Here is a 26,079-nt window from a genome sequence, read left to right on the forward strand (position 1 = left end):
AACAGTACAGCAGTTAACTCTTTGATAGAGAAGAATTGTTTGTTGATATCAGTGTTGTTCGGTGTATGAGGACAGAGGAGAATGTGTATAGAATAGGCTAGACCTTTTGGTGTATGTGTAGGCAAAGAACAAAATGAGCTGTAACCAGAGAGTAGGATCCAATGTAGTACCACCTGGCCAGTCAAAGGACCCAATAACACACTAGCGGTAGTATCTCAACTGGTGGCTGGTGGGTATTTGTTCTCTTTTAAGATTATGTTCTTGATAGTGTAATATTTTCATTCTATTATAGGGGAATGGCCTATCAAATTTGGTGTAAGCACATCTGAATTTATTGTATTGTATTATCAGATTAATCATGACAGCCTATAAAAAATTTCTCAGCTTTTGTGTGATGTTTTTTATGTGATTCTTGGTTTGCTTTTAATTTTCCATCAGAGCTTTTTGTATAATAACCAATTTAGATATAGCATCAAGGTCAGCATCTCCTGATGCTAAGTATATTTAAGTCCTTTGATTATTGGGTTATTTTTTGCTTAAAGATTAGGATTCCGGCATAATAGCGATGTGGATCTCTGCCTTAGAAACACTTGTATCAACCTCTTTTTTTTTCCCCAGAGTCCTTATTTTGAAGATTCCTGTTCAAACTGTATGACCTCGTCAAAAGATTTGCACCTCCGTGATATCTCCGAGTGTTGGAACACTGGCGAGGGATCGTATCTAACTTGCTTAACAGACCAGTTATGTCTATGAATGTTTTCCATCGCAGTAACTTCCTCCTTCTCCTGCTCGACAAAACCTGTTCCGCCTAAGCAAATACGTAGCTTAGGTTGATGGACTTACTCAACACTTCAATGTATCATAAGGTACCCTGACACTTGCACGACTTTTTGCCACTAATTTGTCGTGGCAAGTCGTGACATTTTGTGGCACGAACTGGAAGATCAAAAAAAAAAAGAATTACCTCAGAATCACAGCTGACTTGTCCACATTGACACGAACTGGCACGACAAGTTCACGCATAGTTTGCGCACTTCCCGCATCGTCCCGACGAGTCCACGAACAGTTTGCGTATAGTTCACGACCCGGTCAAGAAACTTTGTCGTGACCAAAATTTTGAAAATTTCAAAATTCTCGTCACGACATGCCACGATGTCACGACGGGTTTACGAACACTTCACGCCAGTTCACGACGAGTTCACGCCAGTTCACGACTTGAGTCGTGACAATGCGTGCCACAAATTTGTGCAAGTGTCAGCCTGGCTATAGAACCTCCCTTTCTTTGTCAGTACTGTATAAGTGAAGCACTTTAACTGAATGTTTGCTATAAAATTGTTCATTCAGTGGGTATCTCCCAGTCAATTCATACCCCCTTCGGTGAGGAGAAGCTACGAAGACATACGTACACTTTTACGCAAATGTATTTTAATTGAAAGTAACGTAGTATGTGTATGTAAAGGCAAATAACTCCAGGCAAGTTTTGTAATGCTTTATAGATTGTAGAAGACATTCCCTTTTTATGCGATTGTCAATATTGTTAATATCTAAGAACATCAGTTTTGATTATTCAGATTTGTAGACGATTTAATGGCTACCGTTACGTAGGTGACGCAGCTTTTAATGACCTCCGACATGGTTTTGGTTTGTTAGAAAAGTTTTATCGAAGGTGGAAGTTCTGGCGGGGAAGAAGAGGTTTTATTTGCAAGGGCAACAAATTTATTGGTTCTTTGTAAAAACTCTTAGAATCCAGAGTTTGCTAGCTGCTGCACTTTTATTATTATTATTATTATTATTATTATTATTATTATTATTATTATTATTATTATTATTAATTGCTAAGCTACAACCCTACTTGGAAAAGCAAGATACCATAAGCCCAGGGGCCCCAACAGGGAAAATAGCCCAGCAAGGAAAGGAAAAAAGGAAAAATGAAGTATTTTAAAAACAGTAACATTAAAATAAATATTTCCTATATAAACTATAAATACTTTAACAAAACAAGAGGAAGAGAAATAAGACAGGATAGTGTGCCCGGGTGTGTATTGCAGTCTGTAGGTAAAAATAATCTTGATGCCGATATAAAGATGATTGCAAAATGATGGCAAGCTTAGCAATCGGAGATTTTGGCAAAATTAGCTGCCGATTTTGGAATTTTGGAATCCATGTTCAGCTGCTTGCTAACAATGATTATAGTCATTCAAGATTGAGAAATGCAAACCAGTGGTACGGTCCCTTCAACTGTATAGTTTACTGGACTGTTCGACCATCTTAATCCTTTTACCCTCAGGCTATTTGGAACTTCCCAACCCTTAACCCCCAGGGGTTATTTTTTTTCTAGCACATTTTGCAGTATATATATTTTTTTAAATTGCTCTAACAGCCTTAATTTTCGTCATAGAGAGGTCAGCTTGGTCTCATTCTCTTGGAAAATGACTGAAGTTTCTCAAAAATTTATCAAAAATATGCAAACAAAAATTTAAAGAGCAGTTTTTTGCAAGGACGTACCGGTACGTCCATGGAGGTAAAGGGATGAGTTTTGTGAAACGTACCAGTACGTCCTTTGGGGGTAAAAGGGTTAAGCTTATCCCTCAAATGTAAAAGGTATGGAAAGATATTTTTCAGATGATTTTCGTCATCATAATTCCTTTCAGTCATCATGATTCTTTGTATTACAGGGCCGCCAGTCCTTGCAGGGGTGGGCATTCTCGTCCTCCTGGTGCCTGTTAATAGCGTCATCGCAAACAAGATTAAGACCATTTCTTCCTCGCAAATCAAGCTGCAAGACAAGAGGATCAAGATGCTGACGGAAATTATTGGTGGGATTAAGGTGATCATGCTTGAAGTAGTTCTAGACTCTAAAGGAAACTGTCATGTGCCTCTCATCTGTTGTATGTTTGAACGTGATATGTAATAGATGAATGTACTGTGTATATACAGTTTCAATTAAATTATTTAACTTAATAAACATTTATTTATATATTGGCTTGATGATGCCTCGTCTTTCTCAATCTGGTATATCTGTACGTAGATCCAAGTACATTATTTATAAGTATGAGTGATTGTACTATTTAGTAATTCTATTCACAAGCCCTTTTCTTCAATTGGTATCATTATGCTCTAGTTACCTTTGTAGCTGAGTATATTACACAACTATTCTGCATTTAATTATGATTAAACTTACATCAGTATCTTGAGTAATTTGTTACTCACGGAAGGGGAAAATAATTCTCATGCAAGTCAAATGTACGTAAACACCAGGTCTTTAAACTTACTTATACAGTATACTTATAGGGTAAAGTAATGAATGTAAACAATAGTAATTTTTATTCATATACTTATAAAGTAATGATCGTATAATTTTTCGTAGTTGAATAGTTATTGTTATACAGTAATGACCATAATATCTCGAAGTACGTACTACACATACGTACTTGATGACACTCGCATTTATCCTGAAGAATTTTAATTGTATTTTATAATTATTTAGTCGCTCATCCAACGACAGGTGCTGAAGCTGTACGCCTGGGAAGTAGCATTTGGGAAACGCGTCGAACTCGTGAGAAAAGAGGAGATAGTGAATCTCCGCAGGATGGCATATCTGGAAGCCGCTGTGTCTTTCATTTGGTTAACAACTCCATACCTGGTAAGTGTCTCATTCTGATTAAACGTTTAGTCCTTTTTAGCCTTTTTTATATATATGTACTGGTACGTTGGCATGCATTTGCATTTATATAAAAGCTTGTATGATTTATACCTTTTTATTGCTTTTCACCTACTGTACATACTGGTACATGGGCTTGTGTATGCATGTATATAAAAGCTTCTATGATTTATAACTTTTTACTCTTACATACTGTACGTACTGGTACGTAACCATGTGTGCATGTATATAAAATCTTGTATCATTTATACCTTCTTACCCTTTTCTTACAATATGTACTTGTACGTAAGCATATGTATGCATGTATATAAAAGCCTGTACCGTTTAAGTGCTAATGTTCAGTAAATCATGTATCCCTCTTTACACTGTATACGTACTTCTACGTACGCATGTGTATGAAAGCTCGTATTACTTAAACCACTTTGACCTTTCGTTTCCCTCCCGCAGGTCGCTTTGTCAACGTTTACGACGTACTTGCTAATTTCGGACAAAAATATCTTGGATGCTCAAACTGTGTTCGTGTCAATTTCTCTCTTTAATATCATGCAGTCTCCGCTCCAACAGTTGCCAAGCGTCTTGGCACAATGCATACAGGTTATTGATTATTCTTATTCAGAGAAATTTCGGATTTTACGGGTGTTGACCATTTTCTGTGGTTAATTAAACTTAAGCTTATTTTACTATCATCTTTTAGCATATCACTGCCGTTTTATGAGAATAATAACTTAATACCCTCTCCTTGTTATTCTGTGTTGCTAATCATGAATTATTAAGATATTTTTTGTCTTGTTATAAGTTAATCACATCTGTGTATTTATATTTTACATTATGTTGTCAACTATGCATTCTATATCTTGTAAGAATCCTCCGATATTTCACCATATTTTCCATCGGAAACCTTTTGACCATAAACTATGATTTGGCAGTTGCAAATGCCCTACTGTACGATCCCTTCTTGTGATATTTCAGGCGAAAGTATCGCTAGAGAGAATGGACAAGTTCTTTCATGCAAGCGAAATCGACCGCTTTACGGTTCAGCAAAACGACAGTAAGTGTAAGTAGCTATTTGTGTCTTTGGGGGGTCTTCTTTGGGCATCATCCATTGCGGATTCCACGTACGTGTTTGTATGAAACACGTACATGGAATCTCAATGGTTGAATGAGTATGAATCCTCCCTTCGCAGCCTTTGCTGTGGCCGTGCACGACGGGAATTTCACGTGGGGCAGCGTACACTGTGAAGATGGATGGCAGCTGAGGGATATTAATCTCGAGATCGCTCACGGGCAACTGGTGGCAGTCATTGGTCCAGTTGGATCAGGGAAATCCTCCCTGATCTCTGCCTTACTCGGAGACATCAATAAAAGGGAAGGAATTGTAACAGTTAATGTAAGTTTGATACCAACTTTTATTTCTTGAATGGTGATGAAGACTTTCGGGTTAAGCTTTATGAAGTATATGTTTTTCTTACTCTTGTACTATGTATATATATATATATATATATATATATAATAGAGAGAGAGAGAGAGAGAGAGAGAGAGAGAGAGAGAGAGAGAGAGAGAGAGAGAGAGAGAGAGAGAGAGATGTATATATAAATATATAATTATATAATTATATAATTATATTCAATTATGTTTGAGCATTATTTAATACCAAAAATAACTTGTATACTTCGTCCTTCCATTTTTAGGGCCGGATTTCATACGTGCCCCAGCAGTCCTGGCTCTGGAACGGCACCGTCGAGGAGAACATCGTCTGGGGATCAAATCCAACCGGAGACCGGTACAAGAGTGTCGTCGACGCTTGCGCTCTCTCGGAAGACTTTGATGCCTTTGCGGCCGGAGACCAAACGGAAATTGGGGAAAAGGTGACTGTGTATGTCTTGGAAATTTATGGATATTTCAAGTTATCATTAAGGAATCAATTCAAAATAAAAAAAATAGTAAGTTAGATATGTAGAAGAAAAATAGTTGTATAAGGTAAGGATTTATTCTTATATATTAACGACAATATTACCAGTGAGGACCTGGTATTGACATGTCGTCTTCATCACCCCGTAGAATCATAACGTAAGTGTCATTGTTGACAAAGTGTCATTGTTGACATAAATTTAATATCTGTCTTCAAGATTTTAGAAATTTCCACATCGCTCTTTTTGTCGGAAATGTAAGTATGCTTGGAGACAGATTATAATCATTATGAAATTGATAACACTAGTTGTTGAAACTCAAATCGGAATTAATAGTTGAATTAATTTATGTATCAAAGGTTAAATGAAATGAAATTATAACAGTATGATGATTTTTATATAGATAGAGAAGAAAGAAGTAAATCTCAAAGGAAACTTTTTGTGAAAAGGCTCACATTTTGTTGGAGCGTAGGCTATTATAACGGCCTGATATTTTGGTCCCACAGGGTATCAATCTCAGCGGCGGGCAGAAGCAGAGGATCTCCATCGCAAGAGCCGTGATGAGCGACGCCGACGTAATCCTGTTCGACGACTCGCTCAGCGCGGTGGACTCGTCCGTGAGACGACAGATATTTGAGAATGTCATTGGTCCGCGAGGTCTGTTGAAGGGGAAAGTAAGTCGTGTAAACGAGAACCCTTTTCAGACGATCTTTAGAGTCTTAAAATTAATTTTGGACGTTTTTACAGTACAAAGAATTTTAAGATTAATTTTAGTTATTGTGTTTACAAAGCAGTTTATTATAGTCACAGATCTTGCCAAGTATTGTAGAAGAAGCCTGAGGGCTAGGTGTTGGAGGTTGACAAATGGATTGGGTAAAATGTATGAATGAAATATATTGCAAATAGGAGCATTATAAAAGAAATGCCAAAAAATGAAAAAAATATTGAAAATGGATGTGTAAAATACAATATTAGCATTATTTTCAACCATTAGTTATGTCAAACAAAAAGGAATTTTTGAGAGGTGTCAAAATGGTTTGCACTAAGATCCTTTGAGAAGAGGAAAATGTCATTTTATTTCTTTAGTTCATTAAAGACTAAGATCGTTACCTTTTCTCCTGCAGACGAGGATTTTTGTCACACACACTTTGTCGCTGTTGCAAGACGTCGATGCGATAGTTGTCATGCAGGAAGGTCGCATCGTGGAGATAGGAACGTACATGCACCTTCTGGGCGAAGACTTTTCTCGTTACTTGGTACAGAATGGCAATGGTATCGAAGGTAAGTTTTGTAATGAGCAATTTGTTTTGAACAAAGTTGCTGGCAAGGAGTTAAGAATTTCATTATTATTATTATTATTATTATTATTATTATTTTTTCAATATTTAACTTAGCCGGTGATTATATAGCTGCAACTCTGTTGCCCGACAGACAACTCTACGGTAAAAACTCGCCAGCGATCGCTACACAGGTTGCGGGTGTGCCCAACAGCGCCATCTGTCGTCCAGATACCCAGTACTCAATGTAAACAAAGACTCAATTTTCTCTCTGTCGAGCTATCGACAAGACGTACTTACTCGCTGTTGCTAAACTGGAGTTTTTTCACAACTAATTGGTGAAGTACTTTATTCTAGTTTTGAGCTTTCGCTATGCAGGTGTTTTATCTTCATCTTAAATCTTGAACTCGTTTTGGATAGATTTAATTATGGTGACAAAGAGAGTATGGACTTTCTTTCACTTTTAAATGGCCGACCCTTCCCTTAGACGGAAGTGTGTTTAGGCTTTTAGTAATTATCTTATCACGTTATAGATTTTCCTCTATATATTTTATATCTCTCCGCCTTTATTAGGCCTCTTCGATTAACTTTCCATTTATTATAAACATATAAAAATAAATTTTAATGTTTTGTTTATATAGACCTTTCCTGAGAGTAGGCGGTCCTAACTTGGAAACCGAAGTTAATCAACGTTGAGCCCTTTATATCGTAATTAGCTTTTAAAGAGCTAAGGATTTAAAACTTTTTAAATGTAATATTTTATGAAAGAATTTCTTTGATAGTCTTCGTACTGTTTTCAAAGATGAACTAACGTTTAGTTTATTTATGCTACGCAGTTGTTGACGTTCAGGATGTTCAACATGCGCTCTATCGTTACGATAGAGAGAGAGTGTATCACGGTTTCACTTTGCAGTAAGAGTAAATCGATTCTGACGTTTTGTTCATTCTTTCTTAGCTTAAATGTTTTAAATTCTATTTTAAAGGAACTTTTTATTTGAAAAACCTTTCAGTTTTTTCCTTTAGTCAAATAACATGTTTTTTTGACGAAATATAAATGGGCTCTTCTCTTAGGTGCGAAATCAAGAGAGAAAGAGAGAGAGAGATAGAGACGGAGGGAGAGAGAGGTGAGAAAACGTTCCGTTCAAGCGGGTAACGATGTTCTCGAGTTACTCTCGTCCCTAGTCGCTGTACGGGGAGGAAGGATAAAACGTTTTTAGTTTTTTATTCTCGTCCCCAGGCTATGTGCGGTGAGAGATTGAAAACGTAGTTATATGAACTAGTGTTTAGTCTCTTTCCCAGCCACTGATTTTTTTATCTTAAAATATGTTTTCTGTTTTTTGCTGGTATTAATGAGCTTGCATTATACGACTGATTTCGCAATTACTACCTTTTAATGAAGGGTAGAATTGCGTGTTTCAGGTAGAAATCAGTAAAAGTTTCGATTTCAGTGAAATAAGTGCAAAACAGAAAATCGAAGTGATAAAGTGATATGCGCAAAGTGTTACAGTGTTGCGTCCGAGGGTTCGTCTGTTCGTGCCTGTCGTTCACCTAGTCCGGGACCTCTTGCATGCTCCCAAGCCCAGGGGAGAAGTAATGTCAAACGACTTATGGGTTCGAGAGGCCTTGATCAACGAACAGACGTTTTCCCTCTATGGTATCGGGTGTATCTTACCAAGATCTCCCCTACCATAAGACGAGAGAGACGTTGTTTCTCCTCGTCATCCGAAGGCTTTTCGCATAAGAAACCTGTCACAAGGTTTCGAAGCCCTTAAGCGAAAGTCAGTCCTTTCAGGACAGGTCCAGCATCCTGGTTACAACCATTAGGACAGCTCTGACCCTATGCAGTCATCGGATAACTGCTCGCCGCCTAACAAAAGCGTAACACAGACTCCGAGAGTCTTTTTTTGTTGGCAAAGTGTTGCGGTCACAGACGTTACCCTCGTCTCTTACCACAACCATTTCCGTTGATCCTTAATGGGTTGTATGGCAAGACATGCAGTATATGCTTGCCTCCCTTATGGAAGACTATTCTGCCGATTAGTCCGTTGAGTCTAGCCGTTTATCTCATCGATATCCTGGCTTTCAGCCAACCTAACGTTCCTTTGTGCTTACTGTTGACGTTGGCGTAGCTTAGTCACGTCAGTCAGGTTGTTTAGAACCACACTCTATGCGGTCTCGTGTGGTTTTTCAGCCGCATTTGGACGTTAGGCCACTGGCTGATGCTCCTGTTGACGTTCAAGACGTTCACTAACAATCGGAGTTGTCTTGTTTTGACGCTGTGCGTCAACCTCCGCATTCTAGAGTTGTTTTGACTGCTCAGTCTAGGCAGTCAAAGCAGTCTCGAGTGGACGCTGTGCATCCTCACGCACCTGTTGTGGTTGACAGTTCAGTTGTTGACAGTTCACAGACTGTCAAGCAGTTACATGACGTTGCGTTCTGGTCCGCTACTAATGCACCAGTGAGTGTGGACTCTGCTTGTAAAGCATTGCCACCACGGTAGGTCTCTCCCTTGCTTGAGACTCAGCTTTTATCGGACAAGGTTCCTGTAGATGAGGAAGTTGCTGTTCCCCCTCCTACTGATATTCCCTTGAGGACTCTGTCAGATGGAGAGGAGCCTAAAGCTGCTTAGCCTCCTATGGACTTTAATTAAATCATGATGATTTTTTTTAAGGATCTTTGTCCGGATCTTTTTGTACTGCTGCTCCTCGTTCGCCTAAACGTCAGAGCTTACACTAGGCCTAGCTACTTCGAAGCCGTTATTTTTAAGCTAGTGCTCTCTCGCTCTCCTAGAGAGCTTTACGTTTGCTAGGCGACTGGTTTTTCACCAGGAGGAGTTTGGGGGATACAGCCTTTGCTTTCCCTTCTTTTAAACTGGTTTATAGAGCGAGAGTCTGATATGACACGAGAGAAGTTCTCGGCTTGGGAGTTCATGCCTCTGCCCAGATAGACTTCTCAGTTCTCGTAGACTCTCCCTGGCGCCTGGCCAGGAGACGCTCCAAGTTGTTTACAGGTCAACTTCACAGCTGTTTTCGAGCCTTTGAAGTTTTGCTGTACAATTATGTCATGCATAACAAGGCTTTCAGGGATGGTAAGCGGTACCGCCTCAGTCGCTAACCCCGTCTGTTGCCACACCTGCTCCCGTAGACCCTAAATAGGCTTTGCTGCAAGACATGCAGTCCAAGCTTGCGTCCTTGATAGAGAACTTTAATGCGGAGAAGGTTGCTACCGAACCTTCTGGCCAACAACCTTCCAACCGGTCGGTTGTGCGCCCTGTTGACGCTGAGGTAACCTACTCGCGTCTGCCAGTTGAGGTGGTTCCTCCACCGATGCGACCCAGTGTGGGTTGCCAGCCGCACGTTGACGTTAAGCGACGCTCGGAGGTGGTTGTTGACGTTCAGGACGTTCAACAACCAGCAGAGGTGACTTGTTTTGACGCAGTGCGTCAACCTCAGCAACCCGGTAGGGTGTTGACTGCACAACCCAGACGGTCTAGACAGTCTCGGGTTGACGCTGTGCTTCCTCGCGCACCCATGGTTGTTGACAGTTCACAGACTGTGCAGCAGTTCCATGATGTTGCGTCCGGCTCCGTCACGCATTCACCAGTGCGACCGGACTCAGCGAGCCAGACGTTGCCCACTCCGTTGCCGTTTCCTCATCAGTTTTCGGATGAGGAACCCTCTGATGAGGACGTTGCTGAACAACAAGACGATCAGCCCCCAGAATAGATCAAGCCCTGCTATCCATCCAGAAGATGCTGAAGAAGGAACGCTGCTCAGTCAGGCTGTGGATGAGTCTGGTAGGGACGCTGTCATCCGTGGAACAATTTGTGTCACTAGGAAGACTACACCTCCGTCCTCTTCAATACCATCTAGCTTTTCACTGGAAAAAGGACAAGACGCTAGAAGCGGTCTCGATCCCGGTTTCCGAAAAGATAAAGTCTTGTCTGACTTGGTGGAAGGACAATATCAACCTAAGAGAGGGTCTTCCCCTGGCTGTTCAGACTCCCAACCACGTTCTCTTCTCGGACGCATCGGACGTGGGCTGGGGCGCGACACTAGACGGTCGGGAATGCTCAGGACTGTGGAACTCGAGTCAGAGGAGCATGCATATCAACTGCAAGGAGCTGTTGGCAGTACATCTGGCCTTGAAAAGCTTCAAGTCTCTCCTTCGAGGCAAAGTGGTGGAAGTTAACTCGGACATCACCACGGCCTTGGCGTACATCTCCAAACAAGGAGGTACCCACTCACTGACGTTGTACGAGATCGCAAGGGACCTGCTCATCTGGTCAAAAGGTCAAGACATCTCCCTAGTAACGAGGTTCATCCAAGGCGACTTGAACGTCATAGCAGATTGTCTCAGTCGGAAAGGGCAAGTAATTCCAACCGAATGGACCCTCCACAAGGATGTGTGCAAGAGACTTTGGGCCACTTGGGGTAAAACCATCCATAGATCTCTTTGCAACCTCGCTGACCAAGAGGCTTCCAATCTATTGCTCTCCAGTCCCGGACCCAGCAGCAATACATATAGATGCTTTCCTCCTAGATTGGTCACATCTGGATCTCTACGCATTCCCACCGTTCAAGATTGTCAACAAGGTACTGCAGAAGTTCGCCTCTCACGAAGGGACAAGGTTGACGTTAGTTGCTTCCCTCTGGCCCGCGAGAGAATGGTTCACCGAGATACTTCGATGGTTAGTAGACGTTCCCAGTAGTCTTCCTCTAAGGGTAGACCTTCTACGTCAGCCACACGTAAAGAAGGTACTCCAAAGCCTCCACGCTCTTCGTCTGACTGCCTTCAGACTATCGAAAGACTCTCGAGAGCTAGAGGCTTTTCGAAGGAAGCAGCCAGTGCGATTACTAGAGCAAGGAGAGCTTCTTCCATTAGAGTCTACCAATCGAAGTGGGAAGTCTTCCGAGACTGGTGCAAGTCAGTTTCTGTATCCTCGACCAGTACCTCTGTAGCTCAAATAGCTGTTTTTCTCTTATACCTGAGAAAAGGACGATCCCTTTCAGCTCCCACTATCAAGGGCTACAGAAGCATGTTGGCATCGGTCTTCCGGCATAGAGGCTTAGATCTTTCCAAACATAAAGATCTGCAAGACCTCCTTAAGTCTTTTGAGACCACCAAGGAGCGTCGTTTGGCTACCCCTGGATGGAATTTAGACGTGGTACTAAGATTCTTCATGTCAGATAGGTTGGAGCCGTTACAATCAGCCTCCCTGAAAGATCTCACTCTTAAGACTCTTTTCCTGGTATGCTTAGCCTCGGCTAAAAGAGTCAGTGAGATTCATGCCTTCAGCAAGAACATAGGATTTTCGTCAGAAAAAGCCACTTGTTCGCTACAACTTGGTTTTCTAGCCAAAAATGAGCTGCCTTCTCGGCCTTGGCCTAAATCTTTCGATATCCCCAGCTTATCGGAGATAGTAGGCAATGAACTAGAAAGAGTCTTATGCCCTGTTAGAGCTCTTAAGTTCTATTTAAAGCGTACTAAACCTTTACAAGGCCAATCTGAAGCTTTATGGTGTTCAGTTAAGAAACCATCCTTGCCTTTGTCAAAGAATGCTTGGTCAGACTTTATCAGATTGTTAATACGAGAAGCTCATTCACATCTGAGTGAGGAAGACCGAACTTTGCTTAAGGTGAAGACGCACGAAGTTAGAGCTGTAACAACTTTCGTGGCCTTTAAGCAAAATATATCTCTGCAAAGTATAATGGACGCAACCTATTGGAGAAGCAAGTCAGTGTTCGCGTCATTTTACTTGAAAGATGTCCAGTCTCTTTACAAGAACTGCTACACACTGGGACCATTCGTAGCAGCGAGTGCAGTAGTGGGTGAGGGCTCAACCACTACAATTCCCTAATTCCATACCCTTTTAATCTTTCTCTTGAAATGTTTTTATTGTTGTTTTTTGGGTTGTCCGGAAGGCTAAGAAGCCTTTCGCATCCTGGTTGATTTGGCGGGTGGTCAAAGTCATTTCTTGAGAGCGCCTAGATTAGGGGTTTTGATGAGGTCCTGTTGTATGGGTTGCAACCCTTGATACTTCAGATCCTAGGGGTCGCTCAGCATCCTAAGAGGATCGCGAGGCTCCGTAAGGAAGACGTACTTAAAAGGCAGAGTAATTGTTCAAGTCGACTTCCTTACCAGGTACCTATTTATTTTGTTTTTGTTATTTTGATAACTTCTAAAATGAAATAAAAACTCTTAGCTCATAAAAGTGTAAACATATATTGCTGGTCTCTACCCACCCCTCTGGGTGTGAATCAGCTATATAATCACCGGCTAAGTTAAATATTGAAAAATGTTATTTTGATAATAAAATAAATTTTTAAATATACTTACCCGGTGATTATAAATTAAAGGACCCTCCCTTCCTCCCCAATAGAGACGCAGTGGGACGAGGAGAAAATTGAGTCTTTGTTTACATTGAGTACTGGGTATCTGGACGACAGATGGCGCTGTTGGGCACACCCACAACCTGTGTAGCGATCGCTGGCGAGTTTTTACCGTAGAGTTGTCTGTCGGGCAACAGAGTTGCAGCTATATAATCACCGGGTAAGTATATTCAAAAATTTATTTTATTATCAAAATAACATATTATTATTATTATTATTATTACTACCTAAGTTACAACTCTAGCTGGAAAAGCAAGATGCTATAAGCCCAAGGGCTTCAACAGGGAAAAATAGCCCATTGAAGAAAGGAAATAAGGAAATTAATAAATGATATAAGAAGTAATGAACAATTAAAATAAAATATTTAAAAAACATTAACAACATTAAACAGATATTTCATTTATAAACTATAAAAAGACATATAGTAATAGTATCAGCCTGTTTAACATAAAAACATTTGCGGCAAGTTTGAACTTTAGAAGTGCTCCTGATTCAATTACCTGATTAGGAAGATCAAGACACTTATTATTGCATTTCTTCTTCTTTGTCTACATTTTTTCCCACTTCTATGTGGGGTCAATGTTTCTGGTCAGCTTTCTCCATCTACCTCTGTCCCACACCTCATCACCGGTTAATCCCTTTGATCGAAGGTCATCCTTGATACAGTCCACCCACCTTCGCTTTGGTCTCCCTCTCATTCTCGTTCCCTGTACCTCCATTTCCATCACTCTCCTACCAATATACTGTTCATCTCTTCTCATGACATGACCATACCACCTCAGTCTACTTTCTTGGATCTTATCTGATAGTTTTCTAACTCCTGAGGTATACCTTTGTTATTGCATTTGAGGTTGGTTATCTTCACTGAGCAGATATTCATCTTAGTGTAGGAAGCGTTTACGGATATGATTAGCATCAGGTGATTTTTAGCGTCGGAAATTAATTTATTCAGTGGATGTAAGATTTTCTTTCATTAGTCTAGCAAAATGGTTGTGGAAGTAATGAGAGAACCCTTTATTGAAATGATACAATAACAGAATACATTATGTAATTACAAAATTACCATGTATTGTACATATACAATATGGTAGAAACTCAACAATATTATTTTATGTTGTAGCAAAACATTTAAAAAGTAAAATTGTACATCAGTTCTGTCTGTCTTGAGACAAAGAACAATCCTTTGTGAATTACAGTACCTGAAATATTTCGAATTCTGTTTAGTGAAAGTTCCAGTTCTTGAATATTGTTGATGACCAGTCTTGAATGTCCTCATGTAGCAAATTACTTTTAAATTATTTTCTCATTTTCATAAACCTTGTCGGTGAAGCACATTGCCAGACTCCTCAGACTTTATCGGTTCCACCCTCGCAGCAAGAGAAAGGAAATAAAGACAGGTGAGAAATGTATCTGTGATGTTTCAGTATATATTTAAAAGTACATTAGTATATACAGTAGACAAGGAAGTTACAGTCCTAACATTACACGTTCAGCTTCAGTTTTTATCTCTGTGTTAGCATCTGTTGAATGAGTTTTGAGTTTAAATGTTTTAAAGGCCACTCATGAATAGCAGAGGCAAGGGACAGTGACATTGCCCTGTCAAGCAGGACAATGCTTTAAAGACTGTCCGTATACAGTATGTATACAATCAGTGCCCAAGCCTCCTCTCCACCCACGCTCGGACCAAGGAGGGCCAGGCAATGGCTGCTGATGACTCGGTAGATAGACCTCTAGGTTCCCCCAAACCCCCATCCTTAGCTTACAAGGATGGTGAGGTCGCAGCGACCAAAGGAACTAACGAGTTTGAGCTGGATTCAAACCCCAGTGTGGCTATCACCAGGCAATGACGTTACCAACAGGCCACTGCAAATCCCTTGAGAAGGAAAGACCACTTTCAAAGCGACTTTGGCCTTTTTTGCCTTTTCCCTGGTTACTCTCAGCCTCTCCCTGGCTAGCCGTGGCTGAGAAAGAAAGTAGATGAAAATACCGTAATAGCTGTGGAAGTATCGGGATACAGTTGGCGGAAAAGGCCCAAGAAATTGTTAATAACCCTTTTACCCCCAAAGGACGTACTGGTACGTTTCACAAAAGCCATCCCTTTACCCCCATGGACGTACCGGTACGTCCTTGCAAAAAAATGCTATAAAATTTTCCAAGAGAAAGAGACCAACCTGACCTCTTTATGACAAAAATTAAGGCTGTTAGAGCAATTTAAAAAAAAATATACTGCAAAATGTGCTGGGAAAAAAATAACCCCCTTGGGGTTAAGGGTTGGAAATTTCCAAATAGCCTGGGTGTAAAAGGGTTATGGGACAACTTAATATTAAACTGTCAACAATTCAGTCGTAGTTCTTTACAGTTATCCAAGGCAATCATCTACCTGTAGAAATTTAGTGGCCGTATACTTAGAATCATAAGCAGGATTTGCAGGTACCAAAAACTCTTGTTGATTTACAGTTCTGATATGAACCCGGAATGCACATTAGACATCAGGACAGGCGGCAGCCCCGGATGTTTCATCGTGACGAGGAGCAAGAATTACGTCTATCCCAAGAGAAGCCAAAGCGAGATAAACATAGGCCGGACGGCGATACAGGCCGAAGGCGTAAACATCGGAAAGGTACACTTGTTTACCTCTGCTTTTAAATCGTATTTTGTATTGGTTGTTGCTTTTCGTTTATAGATTGTTCCTTTAGATAATTCTGTTTTATGAAATGTTAATGAAAGACAATTTATTATTCATTTATCGTACTGTATTTCCTTTATATGAATCACGAAAAAGATGGATTACAACGTGGAACATCTTTCAATAATTGATCTTTGCAGGTGAAATGGGACGTTTACCTTTATTATGCATCTGCAGTGGGGTTGGTGCTCTCTCTAGTTCCCCCGGTGGTCTTCACAGTTGCGCAGGTAAATAGATGAATGAGATAAGGTGATATTGAATGTACCACTCCTTTGGTTTAATCTTCTGAGCGAAACTTCTTATTGATTCTAGACTTTACCATAAAAAGATTAATCATTTTAATTACAAATATAATGTGGAGCTTAAGCCTTTTAGTTTTAGGAAGAAAGGGCTGAGATTTTCCTAGTTAGAGTATGCGTATTATACAAATTGTCCGAATGATTTAATTGTCAAAAATACGAATAATAATTGTTGACCCATCTTAAAGTACTACAGTCGAGAAACATTTAATTTCATGTAATTTCTGTTCTTTCGAGATAAAGTGCTGAACGTCTTTAAGTAAATCATCTCGATGTTATTGGTTTGATGGCAAGACATGTTTAAGATGTACCATTGTTGGATGGATCAGTGGTACTCTAATCATATAATTTTTATTCTTCCCTCCCTTTAGGGTTTTCAAGGGGGTGGCAATTATTGGTTATCCAGGTGGTCAGATCACGGCATCGGCGCAGGTGCCAATAAGCCGGAATCCTCTCGAACCGAGTTCTTGATCGGCTACGGCATCTTTGGTCTCGGCCAAGGTGAGTTTACCCGTTCTTGGAATATCGGAATTTGTAAAAAATAAAAAACTGCTGGAAACAGACGAGATCTTGAAGTTATTTTTCCATTCTTGGAGAATTCATATTCATCTGCTGATATACTACCAATACAGAGTTATGGAGTCCTTTGACTGCCCAGACAGTACTACATTGGATCCTTCTCAGGTTACGGTTCATTTTTCCTTTGCCTACACATACACCAGACAGTCTGGCCTTTTCTTTTCACATTCTCCTTTTTCCTAAATCACCTGATAACACTGATTTTACCAAACAACTCTTCTTCATTCAAAGGGTTAACTACTACACAGTAATTGTTCAGTGGCATCTTCCTTTTCGGAAGGGTAGAAGAGACTCTTTAGCTACGGTAAGCAGCTCTTCTAGGAGAAGGGCACTCCAAAATCAAACCATTGTTCTGTAGACTTTGGGTTGGGCCATAACCTCTATATCAGGGTCTTCCACTGTCTTGGGTTAGAATTCTCTTGCTTGAGGGTTCACTTGGGCACACTATTCTGTTTCCTTACTTCTTTATCTCACTGTATTTTCATAGTTGGAGCCCTTGGGCTTACATCATCCTGCTTTTCCACCTAGAGTTAGAGCTCAGCAAGTAATAAAAATGATATTAACCCTTTTACCCCCAGGCTATTTGGAAATTTTCAACCCTTAACCCCCAGGGGGTTATTTTTTTCCCAGCACATTTTGCAGTACAGTGGAACCTCTACACACGAACGTATCTACATCCGAATTTTCCAACATCCGAAGTAAAATTCGAGCAAATTTTTGACTCTACACCCGAATTTTATTTCGACACACGAAGTAGCAATTTTCGTCGTACCGGTTGTATCCGAATTTTTCGACACGCGAAGTACAATTCGAACACGTTCCTACTCTACACCCGAATTTTTTTTTCGACACCCGAAGTAAACAATACTCGTACGCGTAGTCGGTGCTCATAGCGCCTGATGTGTTTTTTATTTCCGCCAATAGAAGGCAGCACTTCAACCTCGCAGGGACCCTCAATTAGCGTGGCTTGGGTCAGTCCTCTGTTCTCGTTGGCTTTATGTGGTTGTGCCCTGTGCGTTCTGCTATTAATTGTGTTTTAATCGTGATTTTTTACATTCATCCTTTTACGGTATTTTACGAAAATCATGGGTCCTAAAAGGCTTAGTTTCGCAAGTGGTAGTGGTAGTGGTGAGAAAAGGAATAAGGGAATGCTTTCTTTAGAAGTAAAGCAAGGAATTATTGAAAAGCATGAGCGTGGCGTCCGTATGAGTGAACTTGCAATAAGTTCCGCGCAAATAAAAGAGGTGTTAGGAAAATATCAAGACGTGGTCGACTTCATCGACAAATACCATCCAAAGAAATTGCAGGTTTGTCGTGTAGCTGCGCAGTTTGATGATGTTTCCCTAACTTATTTTCGAAACATTCTGAAAAGCTGTACCAAGCAACTTTCTATCGATAGCTTCTTTAAAAAAACTACGAAGCGAACTCGTGATGAAGAGGAAGGAAGTGGTTCAAAGAAAACAGCAAAGAGTGAAGAGAAAAAAATTCAATCAATTTTAAGTGTAGAGAGTGAAAGTGATTAAAATTAATCATCAAAAAGAAAAAAAGAAAATGTAAAAAAAAATATAAATTATAAAAAAAAAAGCTAAGTTATGTTAAAGTTCACTTAGTGTAAGTTAGAATAAGTTACGGTAGTGTACGTTTATCGTAGTTAACCTCTCTACCTCCTCGCCGCCCGTCCGTCTCCGCTCTGCGTAGCAAGACTAACAACACCTGCGCTGGAGTTTCTAAGGTAAAGTGACGCTAAAAACCCGTTTCTTATTTATCATTTTTGCTAATTCTTCTTATTTACATGTCTATTCTTCTTATTTACATGTCTATTATCTAATTTAGTGTTCATTATTCTCATGGGAAAATTATGTGTAGTAGTTTATTAAGAAGTTATCATAGGTTTTTGGGCTCAACCACGGATTAATCCTATTTCAATGTATTCTTATGGGAAAATTCGTTTCGACAACCGAACATTTTCTACATCCGAAGTTGGTTCTGGAACGGATTAAATTCGTATGTAGAGGTTCCACTGTATATTTTTTTTAAATTGCTCTAACAGCCTTAATTTTTGTCACAGGGAGGTCAGGTTAGTCTCATTCTCTTGGAAAATGCCTGAAGTTTCTCAAAACATTATCAAAAATATGAAAAAAAAAATTGTATAGCACTTTTTTGCAAGGACGTACCGGTACGTCCATGGGGGTAAAGGGATGGCTTTTGTGAAACGTACCAGTACGTTCTTGGGGGGTAAAAGGGTTAATAACCGCGGCAAACAGACAGAAATCTTCAAAGTTTGTTCTTGCCATCAATCATTATAAAAGAGTAACATGACTGATTTCTGTTGTTCCAGCGGTGTTTTACTACATAGGATCCCTGTCGATATGGCTCGGATGTCTGCGCGCAGGGATGCACCTGCACCACAAGCTCCTGACCAGCGTGCTGCACTTGCCGATGCTGTTCTTCGACTCGAACCCCGTCGGTAGAATAATGAATAGGTTCAGCACCGAGATTGGAGCCCTCGATACGCAGCTCCCCAGTATCATAAGTAGTTGCATTGCGTGTTTAACTCAGGTAATACGCTAACGATCTTGTTGTTTTTATTATTATTATTATTATTATTATTGAGTTAAAAGTAATGGCTGCATCGGCAGAGTTTATTTTCTTATCCAATTTTTCTATTTTCCGGATAATTCTCCGATTTTGTCATTCACCCGACTGATGAATTTTTCAAGTCTGCTGGCTGATTGCAGCGCTCTAGAGAAGAGAATTATCCGGAAAATAGAAAAATTGGATAAGAAAATAAACTCTGCCGATGCAGCCATTACTTTTAACTCAACCTGCCTAAAAGAGGGTCTCCTACCACGATATTATTATTATTACAAGCTAAGCAACAACCCTAGTTGGAAAAGCAGGATGCCATAAACCCAAGGGCTCCAATAGAGAAAATAGCCCAGTGAGGAAAGGAAAGCTAAGCAACAACCCTAGTTGGAAAAGCAGGATGCCATAAACCCAAGGGCGCCAATAGAGAAAATTGCCCAGTGAGGAAAGGAAAGCTAAGCAACAACCCTAGTTGGAGAAGCAGGATGCCATAAACCCAAGGGCTCCAATAGAGAAAATAGCCCAGTGAGGAAAGGAAATAAACAAACTGCAAGAGAAGTAATGAACAATTAAAATAACACTTTATTTTTAAGAACAGTAACAATATTAAAATAGATCTTTCTTAAACTGTAAAAAGACTATGTTAATATCTTCCAATTTTTTTATGATTTTCTAGCTTTTTAACTGACAGGATCTTGAAATAGAAGCACTGTACAGTAACCTAGTTTGAGTATCTGCTTATTGGTAAAATTAAGATGTTCCTTGTGGTGTGTGACTCACAATTATTGCTCTTGTTAGCGGTGTTTTCGGAAGCTGTTCATTTTATGATGTCGTGAGAATAAGTTTTCAGCAATGTGTTTTGATTATTTCTCTCTCTCTCTCTCTCTCTCTCTCTCTCTCTCTCTCTCTCTCTCTCTCTCTCTCTCTCTCTCTCTCTCTCTCTCTTTAATGGTTGAAAGGTCACTCATGAATGGCAGAGGCAAGGGACAGCGACATTGCTTTAGAGACTGACCATACGTACATATGATCAGTGTCAGTTTGCTTAATTAAGAACAGCTTTTTTCACCTAAAAAGAAACTCATGATTATCCCTCCCTTCTCTAAAGTCACTGAAAAGAGCCTAAATTCCATCAAAATTTACAGCTGAAGATAAAATCATCCTATTGATATCACTGTAAAAGATAGACTGGTGAATTATGAAAATTTAATTCTTTTAATTTTTTTCCATATATAAGTCATGTAAGGTAAAACATTGCTGTGATTTATCAGGACAAGATTGACAAAAAGAATCTTCGAGTATTTTTGCGTGATACGTTGCCTTACAAATGACGAGCAAATTGAAAAAAAAAATCCTATCAATTGGTGTATGGACATTGCATTTACTAGCGTTCGCGGCCTGTCAAAAATGACAGCTAAATATTTAGTTATGCACATACATGAGCACACTCGCATACAACCCCTTTCACTCACTCCCCTTTTCCTAACTACAACCCCTTTCACTCACTCCCCTTTTCCTAACTACAACCCCTTTCACTCACTCCCCTTTTCCTAACTACAACCCCTTTCACTCACTCCCCTTTTCCTAACTACAACCCCTTTCACTCACTCCCCTTTTCCTAACTACAACCCCTTTCACTCACTCCCCTTTTCCTAACTACAACCCCTTTCACTCACTCCCCTTTTCCTAACTACAACCCCTTTCACTCACTCCCCTTTTCCTAACTACAACCCCTTTCACTCACTCCCCTTTTCCTAACTACAATCCCTTTCACCAGGGTATGACTACTGCCTCTCCGCTCTACCCGAGGGGTTGAGAGAGACGAGTAGTTAAACGTCAGGCTGCTGAGCATGACCGGAAAGAATTATGTATATATATGTATAGCCAAATTACTTGTTCATTATCATATAGGGTAGATTGTCAGTTGTTGATGTAATAAATTGATGAAACAGCGATTTTATCTAATTACAGTAATTTAATTGTATATAGAATTCATTATAAAGTATCTTAACCCTCTTACCCCCAAAGGACGTACTGGTACGCTTCACAAAACTCATCCCTTTACCCCCATGGACGTACCGGTACGTCCTTGCAAAAAACTGCTATTTAGATTTTTTTTTGTATATTTTTGATAATTTTTTTTTATAAACTTCAGGCATTTTCCAAGAGAATGAGACCAACCTGACTTCTCTATGACAAAAATTAAGGCTGTTAGAGCAATTTGAAAAAAATACACTGCAAAATGTGCTTGAAAAAAAAAAAAAAAAATGCCTGGGGGTTAAGGGTTGGAAATTTCCAAATAGCCGGGGGGTTAAAGGGTTAAGGAGTAATGCACTCGACGTTTAGGGCAGTTTGATACCTTCTCGAGGGATTTAGCTTTGATAGGAAAACTATTAAAAAATTGTATTTCCATCGTTTACCTCCTACAGGTGTTTGCAACCTTAGTGGTGATAATCAGTTCCAATCCCATCGTCGCAGCGGTGGTAGTCCCGATCATGGTGTTCTACTACAGCATCCATTCCGTTTACATCCCTTCCTCGAGGCAGCTGAGACGCATCGAATCCGTGGCCAAGTCGCCGGTCTTCTCTCACGTTATCGAGAGCTTGCAAGGTGGGCCTGATGTTTTTGATAACTTATAATTTACTTAGTCATATGTTTCATGTCTACTGTACAGTATTCAACTGTTGTTAACCCTTTTACCCCCAAAGGACGTACTGGTACGTTTCACAAAACTCATCCCTTTACCCCCATGGGTGTACTGGTACGTCCTTGCAAAAAACTGCTATATACAATTTTTTTTGCATATTTTTGATAATTTTTTTGAGAAACTTTGGGCATTTTCCAAGAGAATGAGACCAACCTGACCTCTCTATGACGAAAATTAAGGCTGTTAGAGCAATTTAAAAAGAAATATACTGCAAAATGTGCTTGAAAAAAAATAACCCCTGGGGGTTAAGGGTTGGAAAGTTCCAAATAGCCTGGGGGTAAAAGGGTTAAAGGCGATACATAGAGAACAAGTACCAATGTTACTCCAGATTAACTTTTATTCTAACATGAGATTAGCAATTGATAACTTTTTTTCATACTAGACCCAATTCAGACTTTGCCTTAACAAGTCTCGTAAGTCAGTCATCATAATATGAACATTGGACTTTTTTTTTTATCTCGGTGCAGATAGATCTCCTCGGCTCAAGTGCTGGGTCTTATTGCTCAAATTCCACTCCTATATGTATATACAGTACTGTACAATGCTTCAACAAAGCATATATTGATTACGACAAATCTTCTATTCACATCTGCATTCAACTGAAAAATTTCTCTTTCAGGTGTCTTGACAATCAGGGCTTTTAAAAAGGAAAGTGTCATAGAAGACGAGTTGCACAAGAGGCAGGACAGTTTTAATAGAGCCGGAATGGCAAATATTGCCTGTGACAGGTGAGTAGGGGATTTTTCTTCATTTATACAACTTCAAGTAAGAGTTGCTCTATAGATTTCGATTTTTTTAGTTTGTTTACAAAAATGTGAAGAATTTAATGACGTTTTCCAACTCGATCAACAGATGGTTAGAAGTACGCCTCGAATTCATAGGGAACATGATCACATTCGCAGCTGCCCTGTTTTCCGTGGCGATGCGGGATTCTCTGAGTCCGGGAATCGTCGGTTTATCCATCACTTACGCTCTTAACGTACGTATCAAATGCAGGCAGTTTTTAGTCGTGTAAAGGCTAGAAGTAATAATTTGTAACATCAGAAGATTCCCCTGTAACTTGAACCATTCCTAATTACTGTCTAACTTGAACTTATTAATAGGTTACCGTGACGCTAAATTGGCTCGTGAAGATGAGCTCGGCCGCGGCAGCAAACATTGTGTCGGTCGAGAGGATAAAGCAGTACGTCGATGTAAGTTATAGTCAACCTCATTTTAACCCTTTTATCCCCTGGCTCTTTGGAAATTTCCAACCCTTAACCCCCACGGGGTTATTTTTTCCCCAGCACATTTTGCATTATATATTTTTTAAATTGCTCTAACAGCCTTAATTTTTGTCATAGAGAGGTGAGGTTGGTCTCATTCTCTTGGAAAATGCCTGAATTTTCTCAAAAAATTATCAAAAATATGAAAAAAAAAATTTTAACACTTTTTTGCAAGGACGTACCGGTACGTCCATGGGGGTAAAGGGATGAGTTTTGTGAAACGTACCAGTACGTCCTTTGGGGGTAAAAGGGTTAACAGTATACAAGAGTATACTTCAGCTTAACCGCCGTGATCATTTTTACGTCGGCCTTTCCCTGTACGAGTTCCTACCATTTCCGTATCTGCACCTTTTTTGACCATGTCTTCATTTTACTACAAACAATTTCTTTTCCAGGAACCAACAGAAGAATCGCCTGCCTTGTGGCCTATTGAATACCAGGCCGCCTCTCCTTGGTGGCCCCAGTGTGGATCCGTTGCATTTAACGGCTACAGCACTTGCTATCGGCCTGGTCTGAGCAACGTTCTTCATAACTTGACCTTCGCTGTGTCTGCCGGGGAAAAGGTAACGTTTGGAATACTGTGTACGATAGATTTCATCATTCCTTAATTAGAATTCTTTTTACTTTTTCCACTTTACTCGTTAATATTATTCAAACCATTTGGTGTTATCAGTGCTATTTCTACGTACAATGATCTTCTGTACAGAAATCTTTCTCTGCAACGGATCCCTGTCTTACTATGTTGTACCAATTGAGAATGAGATTCCCTCGTGTGTTAACTCCCTGAAGTTCTTCCACACTATTTTCTGTTATCAATTTCTCCTCTGCCATTTGAAAACACATGAAGTAATGAAACGCTTAGTGCGATTATATTTCTTTTTCATTAGTCCTTATTGATAATTAGATTTCACACTGAGATCTTCCAGTATCCTACACAAAATTAAGGATGACAGAAGAGCTAGAAGAACGTGATTTCTTTATGATAATTAAGGAAACATAGCAAATTAGTGATTGTTAGCATGAAAGACTAAAATCACTAATATTACGTAGTAAAATTGTCTCCTCAGCTAAAAGGGGAAGTATTTTATTACATGTGAAAGGTTTACATCAGTTACAACGTTTATGAAATAATTATCAATATAGTCAAGACTAAGATTTAATTGAGTTTGTGCTCTTTAACATGATGTTCATCACATTTTTGTTCAATTTTGATTAAGTTGTTTTCCTGAATTCTACAAACCCCTCGAGCTAATGCAATCATACGAATGACGTTAAAATAGTAAGCGAGTCCGTGGCGTGCAAACGTAAATAAGCTAAGCTAAGATATGTGGAAAAGAACGCCGATGGCGATCGGGCATGCCAACCTCCAAAATACGCACATGAATATGAAATAACTGTTATCATAAAACAGGACAAAAAATTAATACGGTGTGTGAACCGTGGCGATCCATAAAGTTGACAACGAGAAACAATCAGTATGGAGGACTTATTGAAAATCGTTAGAACGAACGAGAGAGAGAGAGGAAAGGAGCCTGTCCCTAGAGAGACCCAGCAAGGTCGTGAATAAAAAACTGAATAATATAAACAAAACTGGACAAGGCCCCCTCCAATATCTCAAAACTCCTAGATCTGGTACTTAACTTAGATGTAGTGACAGTGGAGTTGGACATCTTGAGGTAAATCCAGAGAAAAACCAGCGAAATTCACACACAAGGCAAAATATGGTTAAAAAACTGCGTGCTATTTAAGGAGTGACGTCACTGGCGTGGGATTTTTAGTAGTAGTGGGAGGTGGAACGGCACCTCGCTGTTCGGGGATTTTGACAGGAGATATCTAAATGGTGCGAGGCCTCTGGTTGTGATTTATCACGCCCCAGTATTATATATCGACACCTTTTATAGGTGAGCGAGCTGGGTTCAACCTGGCATCCCTATGCAATTTTTTCTCTGGTAATATATAGCAGTTATATACCTTAGAAATGGTGCTAAAGGAGCATTTCACTGGGCGACACGGGTCGGAGCCCAGAAAAGATTTTTTTTTAAAGAATTCTTAAGTGAAATGAGATTTTATTTCTTATGAATAACTATGTCAAGGAGACTTTTTTTCTTTTTAGTAGTAAATTATCAGGTGATTGTCTAATTACAAAGAATATTTAATGAGTCAAACAGACGTAAACACTCAACTAATGATATTCCTGATGGGAAACAAACTTTGTGATGAATAAGTGAGAAAATCTTTTAAAAATTCATATAGAAAATGTAATTAATACAAGAAGAGGCCAATGTGGAATACGTCAGAAAGATTTGCAAATTTTATACAAATTCTGTTCCAATCTCTGGCCGACCAGAAGTACGTATAATATTTAATGAAGTCTTCGAAATAGTTTTAGAGCAATACTTACCCAAGATCTCCTCTCCTTCAGGTGGGCATCGTCGGACGTACAGGCGCCGGCAAATCGTCGCTGACCATGGCACTCTTCCGCATCTTGGAGGGAACCGAAGGCTCCATCGTAATTGACGGAATCGACATCGCTACTCTGAGCCTGCACGATCTGCGTAGTCGCCTTACGGTGATACCTCAGGTGCGGAAGTTTTCTCAATATAAATGATGTGTTTGTTACGATTTAGAAGTTATAGAAGCTCGTAGATATTCTTTTTTTTCACTCTCTACCATGTCGGCATTAAATTGCATTTAGTAAATCAGGTTTAGCAAAATAACGAGGT

General features: G+C 39.8%; 1 protein-coding gene across 1 annotated transcript in view; it reads left to right on the top strand.

Moving 5' to 3' along the window:
- Positions 1-26,079, top strand: part of LOC137647196 (multidrug resistance-associated protein 1-like) — a 61,010-nt gene that overhangs the window by 29,376 nt on the left and 5,555 nt on the right. The window contains exons 11-29 of the mRNA XM_068380526.1: positions 2,676-2,827; positions 3,506-3,643; positions 4,109-4,255; positions 4,631-4,715; positions 4,846-5,048; positions 5,350-5,526; positions 6,075-6,242; positions 6,693-6,849; positions 14,568-14,634; positions 15,695-15,857; positions 16,064-16,150; positions 16,594-16,723; positions 19,140-19,360; positions 21,814-21,994; positions 22,711-22,819; positions 22,944-23,070; positions 23,195-23,284; positions 23,752-23,919; positions 25,779-25,937. Of these exons, the coding sequence (XP_068236627.1) occupies positions 2,676-2,827; positions 3,506-3,643; positions 4,109-4,255; positions 4,631-4,715; positions 4,846-5,048; positions 5,350-5,526; positions 6,075-6,242; positions 6,693-6,849; positions 14,568-14,634; positions 15,695-15,857; positions 16,064-16,150; positions 16,594-16,723; positions 19,140-19,360; positions 21,814-21,994; positions 22,711-22,819; positions 22,944-23,070; positions 23,195-23,284; positions 23,752-23,919; positions 25,779-25,937 (2,729 nt within the window). The remainder of the gene's footprint in view (positions 1-2,675; positions 2,828-3,505; positions 3,644-4,108; positions 4,256-4,630; positions 4,716-4,845; positions 5,049-5,349; positions 5,527-6,074; positions 6,243-6,692; positions 6,850-14,567; positions 14,635-15,694; positions 15,858-16,063; positions 16,151-16,593; positions 16,724-19,139; positions 19,361-21,813; positions 21,995-22,710; positions 22,820-22,943; positions 23,071-23,194; positions 23,285-23,751; positions 23,920-25,778; positions 25,938-26,079) is intronic.

The sequence above is a fragment of the Palaemon carinicauda genome, chromosome 9, assembly GCF_036898095.1.
Source record: "Palaemon carinicauda isolate YSFRI2023 chromosome 9, ASM3689809v2, whole genome shotgun sequence".
NCBI classification, from domain to species: domain Eukaryota; kingdom Metazoa; phylum Arthropoda; class Malacostraca; order Decapoda; family Palaemonidae; genus Palaemon; species Palaemon carinicauda.